The sequence below is a fragment of the Phlebotomus papatasi genome, chromosome 2 (assembly GCF_024763615.1).
Source record: "Phlebotomus papatasi isolate M1 chromosome 2, Ppap_2.1, whole genome shotgun sequence".
NCBI classification, from domain to species: Eukaryota; Metazoa; Arthropoda; class Insecta; order Diptera; family Psychodidae; genus Phlebotomus; species Phlebotomus papatasi.
This window is the reverse complement of record NC_077223.1, coordinates 35,148,437-35,157,936: the sequence shown is the minus strand read 5'-3', so window position 1 is coordinate 35,157,936 and position 9,500 is coordinate 35,148,437. Positions and strand designations below refer to the sequence as shown.

General features: G+C 34.4%; 1 protein-coding gene across 1 annotated transcript; it reads right to left on the bottom strand.

Moving 5' to 3' along the window:
- Positions 1 to 2,172: 2,172 nt before the first annotated feature.
- Positions 2,173 to 9,000, bottom strand: LOC129802335 (chymotrypsinogen A-like). Its single transcript, XM_055848070.1, has 2 exons — positions 8,877 to 9,000; positions 2,173 to 3,530 (listed from the first exon to the last, which is right to left on the bottom strand). Exons 1-2 carry the CDS (start codon positions 8,929 to 8,931, stop codon positions 2,770 to 2,772), a joined length of 816 nt encoding a protein of 271 aa, XP_055704045.1. The 5' UTR covers positions 8,932 to 9,000; the 3' UTR covers positions 2,173 to 2,769.
- Positions 9,001 to 9,500: the final 500 nt, after the last annotated feature.

Sequence of the window (9,500 nt, the reverse complement as noted above, 5' to 3'; positions counted from 1 at the left end):
AAATTTTGCAATTTTTCACATCAAATTTCCAGTGAAAGAAAAACAATATCATATTGGAAAATGAAAGTATTTCGTTCGCTTGGATGTAATAAAGGTGCCACAAGTAATTATTAAGCATTATTGCACAAATTTTAGAAGAAATTGTTGTGTAAAATCTTCACTTGAAACGGAAAAGTGATCCTTTGAAAGGATCCCTCAATGACGGAAGTTCAAACAAACACTTTGATTTCACTCACTGATTTTTGCTGAGATAATTCCTGCACATGATCACTACACTACTACACAAATCATAATAACTGATATCAAACTGCGATCTCTGACAGCTCTGAAGCTCTTTTTTTCTCTTTCACTTTCCATTATACACCCGCCATCTATGACACATTGCATTAAATAAAACTGGCATTTGAACGTAACGAAAAACCATCATAAATAATTTTTCACATATTTTATTATTACCATCTCCACGTTCGTCAAAAAATTACGAAAAAATGAAAATTGTAATTATTGGCCTCAATTCTAAGACCAAGATCATGATCCAGATCAAGAAAATTTCAATATTTTGGTATTCTGAAATTAAAAAATCAAGATCCAAGATGTCAAATATGTTAAATGTCATGGAATCTTGAAATCCAACACACAAACCGTGTGGATATCAGATTTGTAATTCTGAAATCAATATTTCAAGATTTAAAGACGTCAAATATCTTGCTTTCTTGAAATAATTCCAAGAACCTCTCAGAGGTGCTTGGAATTTTCAAGATAGTAACAATTTTGAAGAGTTTCATACGGAAATGACTGTATTGATGATAAATATTTCTATAAGATGAGATCATACCAAAATAGATACTATGAAAAATACTGCGTTTGGATTTGAAATTTAATCGAAATAGTACATATTTCGAGATGTTCGTATCGAAGTACAACACTCTGAGAATACCTGAAAAAGAATTACATCTTGCATAATAATTTCAAAGTTTATTACAGGTCACAAGTGTGGTTTGCACGTTTGCACTTTCTGTATTCCCGTTCATGGGCTCTCATTTATTCTTTAATACGTCCTATTATTCATACTCATAATTTGTATGACGAAATATCAACAAAAACGGCAAAGAAATGAAGATATTTGTCAGAAGTTACGTGTCAGAAATGTGCAAAATCTTGAAATCTTGGTTCTTACCTAAAAGACTTTTGAAGTTCCCCATAAATGCTTTGCATCAGAATATGAAATCTTGATCATGGAAAAATATGACAGCTTGAAATTTTGATCTTGATCTTGGACTCAAAATTAAGGCCATTATTTCCATGAAAATAAAATATTTCATAAATACTGAAAAAATCCACAGAAATTTCGCGTACTTTGAGTGTTTTCAGCAGGTAATCCGTTTGAAAAGGGTCCGCCTCAAAGTGAACCTTTCAAAAATTGACAGATCAAACATCAAAATTTGACACTTTTGTAAAAGGTCACTATATGATCCTTCACAGAAAGATCGAAATAAATCGTTTGAAAGGGTGGATGATATTTGCCGCCCCCCCTGAAAGGATCGTGAAAGGGTCAATTTGACCCTTTTATTTTTACCAATGTACACTGCTCCCTCTTTGAGTTCGAGCAGTAAAAGGAAGGTAACACAATGAAAGAGAAAGTATTTTTCTACATTAGGTAAGCATTAGAATTCTACAGCCATTCTTTTAATATTTAACTTTGATGGCTGAAGAGTGGTTTATTGAAAGTCCTTGTCTAAACTCTAAACACTTGCAAATTACGCTCTATATAAAGTTGTTTAACTTTCGACTTTGAAAACTTTTTTCAAGAATGATACAAGGGAGTTATTATATCTGGATGAAATGTTAATAAAAAATAATAAAAATATGGTTTTTGTGGAAATTTAATAATTAAGGCAAAAGAAAAAAACCTGCAAATTGCTCATAAATGCATAAAAACCTCTTAAAACAGTAATCCGAACATAATATCTCGAACTATTTGGTCTATAATCTGTTGAAACTATAAAGGGAAAATTGTGAAACATCTTATCGTATTTTTTTACAAAACTTGAAAATTCTTAAGGTCTACAGAAATATGATCACTTGAAGGTATGGTAGTCGAAATATGACTTAAAATAGATGGATTGGAATCAATTTTTGAGAAATCCAACATGGTCATTAAAAGACTATGTATACACATCCTTATTGTTGCCTTTATTGTCTTAAATCAACTGTAAATCACTATAAGGTTTAACAACATCAGAGTCAGAAGTATACTGAAAATGTTAGAGAGTTGCTGTGTTATTGTGAGAAAGTAATTAAGCATCTTTAATGGAACTTTCTGTGATCTATTCTCCACAAACATTTGATTGTCTGGAAAGTTCAATCTGAATATATCTGGATAATTTGTTTCTATATCTTTGGAAAGTTACAAGATTTAATTTTAACCCTTTAAGGACGAGAAGCTGTTCAATGACGGAAAGTTAATAATGAAAATAAAACTGAAAAACAATAAAATGTCTAACCTAAACCTTTTAGGTTAGTTCATTACATTTTATTCATATCAAACAAAAAAAAAAACTTTAGTTTAAGAATATGGTAAGATAAATTTATACGGTCATTGATTGAAGTTTTCAAAATTTTTCAGGATTGTAAATTACACTTCATAACCATTAAGTAAATTAGATAAGAAGAAGATAGAAGATTAGAAACAAATTCTCAAAACAAATACTTATTGAATTGCTTTGACCAATTCATTAATTTATAATGTTAAATTAATTAATTTACAAATTAATTTATGTGTTGGTTAATAAAATCTAAGTGAGCGTAGACATCTGTGTAGACGGTAGGAGGATTTATAATATTAACGTCACATACTAGGGATCCCCAGCTCACAATGCCATAAATAGTCCATTGGTCGTTCACTTTCTTTACAAGAGGTCCACCAGAATCACCAGAGCAAGTATGAACTTGACCACCACCGGCGCATATGGTAGTTGCATCGATTTTACTGCAGGCGTCCGGAACAAGACTGGTCAGAAGATTGCAACATTCATCGTTGTTAACAATGGGAACTTCGCCGCGCTGCAAATGATTTGTACTGTCAATTTGGAGGGTGTAGCGTAAGCCCCATCCGATTACGGTAGCGGTGCCTTCGGTTAGAGAACCATCTGGCAATGCGATAGGCTGAACGTATTCATTGAAGGTAAGACTCTCATCGAAATTAGCAAGAGCTATGTCATTGAGAGACATACCTCCTGCGTAATTATGATGAACGATAAATCTATCAACTTTTCGTTCTTGCTGATTTCTGATGATGGTACGATCTGTTATACCACAAACTACATGATAAGTTCCCAAAGAGTATGGTTTGCAATTGGCGGCTGTTACAACCCAGTTGGAATTAATTATAGAGCTGCCACAGATGTGGGATAGGTCGCCAAGGAATCCCCACTTCAAGGAGCACGCAAATGGAAATTCATGGAAAGCAGCATCCTGACCATTTGCAATTCTCTCGCTGATAAAGGACAGAGGGGAGCTCATATCATTCGCTGCAAGTTGCAAATGTTTCATTGAAAATTTGATGAAGGAATCCTGGAGCGCAAAGTGACAAGCTCAACATATTTCAAAATTCTATATCTTTTGAGAAAAGAAAGAGCACGTGATAACATTTTTATCATAAAAATCTTAAATTAACTGCCATAAAGGGATACAAACGGCATTAAAGGGGTTAAAAATGGCAAACTCTTTCATTATAATGTGACATGTACTTGGCTCATTTAATCTATAGTTCGCATTTTTTGCATTTATTAAATACAAATGAATGCGTAGGAGTTTTGAGAACTTCTAAAAGAAAGCCTTAAATATTTGGTCATAATATCTTATCAAAAGTATTTTATAATTGTGTAGAGTACATTTATTTGTCCGTTATTAATTTAAATATTTTATTGGTTAAACTCAAACGGAGAGCCATAGACTATATAATGTTGTTATATTAATTTTCTTTAAACGTTTTCCATTTATATAATGCGAAAGATCATTTTCAATTTGAAACATTTTTTGTCTAATTTAATAGCTTTTCAATTGAAAATAAAAAAAAAAACTAAAAGTATAAATGATCGATAATAGCACATTTTTAAATATAGGAACGTTAAGCGAAAACAAAATGTTACGAACTTGATATTAGATGAGATTCTTAACAATTTAACCTACTATAACTAAAAAACAAAACATTTAGTATTGTTACAATCCATGCACTCAAATTTTTCCAACAACATGGATTATTGTGTAGTAGCATGGGGAAAGGGGCATCTTATCAGCACGTTGAACACAGAAGCAACAGTAGAAGCTGTCGGAAAACTCCAACTAGAATGGGTACTGGAAATGTCCAAGCGACTTTGAGTCCGATTTTGTGTTAAAAATCTGTTCGAAAAGACCGACGAGAAATCCAAAACTTCAACCTTCAAATTTCCATGTTTAAGAGGAGGCGCTAAAGCTACTAAACAGGATCAGGGGGAAAGGATCGATGGGTAAGAAAACGAGTAGAGATAAAGGGAACAACAGCGGGACCATGGATATAGATTGGAGGAGTAGATGAGGGTATGTTTGAATATGAGTCAAATGGTAAGGTAAAAGAGAGCGCTATCACTTTAAGCCAGGGTGGTTCATATGTTTATTGGACTTCCAGGGTACCCTTACACCCCTGAGAACGCTACAGTATACTCTGAACTTTATGTCTATCAAACAAAATCCTTCGGATACCCCTGACATAATGTATAAGGGATCAAAATTCCAAAAATAACCAGCCTGTATCACTAGATCTAATCAACATCTCGATATTATATAAACTCTTTTTTCAATGTGGGGAAAACGAAAGGCATGTTAACGATCCTTGGATCGACTTTTGGGGGGGTCCCCCGAAGGTCCCAATTCTCTATCTCTTACCGTTTGCCCTCTAGAGCTGGCGACACCCGGACAGAGAGACGGTCAGACGGACAGACGGACAAACAACGTGACGACATTTCTCAGAAATCGTCTAAAACGTGAAGATTTGTTGACAAAAGTGGTCTCTGGGGGGTGGAAGGTGGAAATTTTCGGGGGTGAAAAAACCGAGGGATTATATAATATATACTGCTCTCTTCGTAGAGTTCGAGCAGTAAAAAGCCGTAATCCCGTTATATTTCACAGAATTTACGACGCAAAAGAAAATATAAAAAATTCCATGGAACTCAACTTACAAGATTGTATACGTTTCGCTATATGTATCATATATTGTTCTAAAAAATTAAAGTTAAATCTAATTTTTGCACGTGTTGTGTATGTTTCACAGAATGATTCATTTTGTTGAACTCTAATAATATAGAGTTAGAGACAAATTTATAAAAAAAAAGGGACAGATAATCCTAACCGGCTTATGTAGGTGAGATTCTTAACGTGAGCTAACTCGGAGTGCATGCAAATTCGATTTAGAGCTGAAGTTGGGAGACGCCATTCAGTTATCTTGAATAAAATACGTGAAATTATACAAATTTTGTATTTAAACCAAAATATCAAGGATTTGGATGAACTGACAGAAAAGTGTTATATGGGTGAAATGTAGACCAGAATGTTCTCTATAATTTTTCCATAGAACATGATCTCATCGATTACTCAGAAGCCAAGATAAGCGAGGTTTTTTGTTTCTTAACTCGTTTTTTCATCCAGAGTGCCCCAAGTAGTCATTTGTTGAACTTCAACTATATCAAATAATTGTTGTCTTTTGTGGGACTTTCCATTTAAAACCCTATTTTAAGTGTCTTGGTGGAGTAGAGGCAGTCAAATTGGCATCTGAGTGATTTCAAAGCGTTATTATGGGAAAAATCAATTTTTTCACACATAAATGGAAAAATCGGAGTGATAGCGTAGTCTGACCGGAAAATGATGTATGGACGAAATGTAGAGACAAATGTCCTCTACAATTATGTCGAAGTAATCATCAAAATCGGTTCAGCGACAGTCGAGATAATTGAGGTTATGTGATATTGAAATTGGTTTTTCGACTGTGGCGCCCCTGGTGTTGGTCCCACGAAGTTCAAATGTTGTAGAAAGTTGTAGTATTTGGTGAGATCTTTCGTTTAAGCCCTCATTCATCAAAATCGGTCACATAGAACCGGAGATATGATTTTTTTAATTTTGTGAACTTTGACCCCTCATATCTCCGGTTCTATTGAAACCACAGCGCGCATACGCAACATTTTGGAAACGTCCTAGACTGGACTACAACATACTAAAATTTCATTAACTTGCACAATGCCGTTTTTGAGAAAAGTGACTTTGAATTTCGATAAATTTTGACGCTATCACAGCGCCACCTGTAGTGACTTTTTGAACTTCCATCTGAAAGTGCTCATCGAGACGAAACCAAAAAGGTAAAATTTATGTCGATATGTTAATTAGAACCGGAGATAGAGGCCGGTCAATGTTCGAACTTTGACCCCTTATAGCTCGGGTCAGGGGTTATGGATCGACTTAAGGTTTTTTTTGTTTGATAGGTATAATCAACGGCTACAACATACTAAAATTTCAGCCGGATTGCATAAGGAATTTTTGAGTTATTTAACTTTTAAGATTTAAAAATCTTCTTTTTAATAATAGCGCCCCTAGCGGTGGTTTTATGAACTTGCGATGTTAGAAGAGGAAGTGGCATTTCATGAGAGCTTTCCAAAAAGCCCTCATTTTTTAAATTCTGACAATTAGAACCGGAGTTATGGCCATTTTATGAAAATTTTTTTGGACCCTTATAGCTCGGGTCAGGGGGGTCGGGGGACCTTAAGTTTGGTATTGATGGAAAGCTCTAAGGCCCAGCTATAACATACTAAAATTTGAGCCCGCTCGATGCCATAGGGGCGGAGCTATTGAGAAAACAAAAAAAGGGGGGTCTTCAAAATGGCGGAAGGAGGGGTGGGGGGTGGGGGGTAAATGCACCAAGTTGCAATTTTCATACGATATTTAACCTTTGCCGGAAACCGCAAGTCGATATCTTTTTTAGTTTAGGAGCTATTAAGCTCCAAAGAGCGGCCGGACGGCCGGCCGGCCGGACGGACGGCCGGCCGGCCGGCCGGCCGGGAACGTAACTTAGCCCCCCATATATTCGTGATCAGGAAGTGGCGAAACACATTTTGGCCAAGTTTGAGCGCGATCGGAGGACATGAAATTTTGTTAGGATTATAGTAGGTGAGATTGTTAAGAATCTCACCTAATATGCAGAGTGCTCGAATTTCGAACACACGAATTTCGCATAAATGACAGTGATTCATGGTGGTATTTTTTAGGGGTAGTTTTTATGTCTCAAAATGACAAGATCAATCTAACATTAGGGTAAATTAAGCTAATTCAAAACCTGCTCCAAATGGAATTTTTTAGCTACTCCAAATGGAAACGTAATTGTTTTCATGATAAATACAGTACTAAATTATTATATTTATATATTTTCTATACCACAGTTTCATTATTTAGTTAATTTTGCTCCAAATAAAGCGAAAATCCATTCATATTCACAAATTTTAATTTGTTAATTTCTCAGAAAAATTAAAAGTGTATCTTTTCACCATCGAATTTTTCATCGATTGACCATGTTTTCCAATGAAAAACACAATGAGGTGACTGTTATTTATTCGTTTTGTTTAACATTAATGTCATATTTCTGGCTAATTTTAGTTAAATTAAGTGCTAATCTTTATTATTAACGGTACGTGAAGTTTTCAAATGAAATAATTACTTATTTCGTGAACAAAAAGGGTTTTTTCTGAAGTGTCTGCAAATGCTTCAATAGGAAACCCCGGAAATATGATTTTTTTAATGAGGTTTTCTTATTATCTCAGATGGGAAAGGAGAATAGACCAGGAATAAGAACGAATCCTGCACTCAAGAGCAACTCAACAAGGTTTTGGAAGCCTTTCGTCGCGGTTTCACTTACACTGTTTGTCTCCAATTAGAAATTTTCCCTTGTCTCCATTTGGATTAATTTGTTTCCAATAGAAGCATTTTACACTAGCATGTTTTTCTTGTATTTTAGAAGTTTTAAAATTATATCTAAAGAATTTTCACTAAACAGTAACATTCTAGAAGAGTCAAGGAGCAAATTTATGTAATTCTCTTCAGAAAAAATATGAACTTAATTTGTTGATTCTTCTGTCAAAGTTAAAGCGCCTGGAAATTGTTTTAAATTAGGACATTTACCCTAATGTAATAAATCAGCGAGATTGAATGGAAGGCTATTCTGCTATAGAGGCTCATATCCAATAATTTTTGTTAGCCTAGGGTTTCATTTGGAAATTAAAATTGATTTACAAATTTCAATAATCTCACATTACTGTATTTTGATCGTAAACAGAATTATAAAGGACCTCGGTTTAGCTTTAATTAAGTAATATTCCCACAAAAGAAGTTCACCATCGCACATTTTTGAAATTTTTTGTTAGATTCATAATATAATAATAATGCTGGCACAACATTCCATGGAGGAACTAGGCCTTTCCAGAAGGGGATTTCTACACACGCATTATGATTTTTTTTCTTGTACGGGATGAGGTTGTCAGTCCCATGCCCGTGGAATGAAGTGAGTGAAACTCACTGGATGCAATCAGAACACCTTTAACGCCAGAAAAATTCCTGGTGACCTAAAGAGGATTCGAACCCGGGACACTTGCATCATATAGCGAGTGCTCTACCACTTAACCCATTGAGTGCCCCTTTTTGTGATATTAGGACATGATAATTGTGGCACTAGTCAACGGAACGTAGCAGTTTTAAAGAAATACGCTAGATGAATGTTAAATTAATTAAAATCAGAATTTAAATAAAATTGTTGAGTCTAAACTGTATTATCACTCAAAGTCACATTAGACATAAAGACTTACTGGACACAACCCATAAGTTGTCAATAAAAACCGAAAATATCACGAATATTTTCATATTTGTACTGTTTCACTATAATGGCCTTCTCCTGGTATATACCTTGCTGCTCTGATAACTATAATGACTGAAATTTCAAATGTGACTTGTATTTTATATTGAAATTGGAGAAGACTCGAAAAAAATTCGGAGTCGCAATTTAGTGTTCAAATATTGTAACAAGAAAAGTAAATATTAAAAATATAAAATGATATTAATAAAGTTTAATTAGAACAATTGATAAAGGTGAAGTTTATCATTTCACCTCTTCATGCTTCATTGTACTGTTAAAGGAAAATTTGGATCTTGCAAAAGTCAACAATAATAAAGCAATAGCAATGATAATCTCATATACCCGAATGAGTTTATGGTAACTGAAATTATTTTAAAGTCATCTCGGAGGTTTGGTTACATCAAAATATTTGAAAAATTGAATAGGTTAGCCACCGGTACAGCAACCCTCAGAGTCACCACCCCAGCCGAATAGTAATTGGTTGGTTTACAGGAGTCTTCGTCAGGACGGGCATTCTTCCACCAACTTTCCTAGGCTATAATAGTCCTACAACTTTATATAGTTATACTGATTTTAT

Excerpts from the sequence above, each read along its gene's own strand:
- LOC129802335 (XM_055848070.1), bottom strand. The coding sequence starts at position 8,931 with ATGAAAATATTCGTGATATTTTCGGTTTTTATTGACAACTTATGGGTT. Across the intron at positions 3,531-8,876 it reads CAACTTATGGGTTGTGTCCA|CGAATGATATGAGCTCCCCT; the intron begins GTAAGTCTTTAT and ends TGCAACTTGCAG.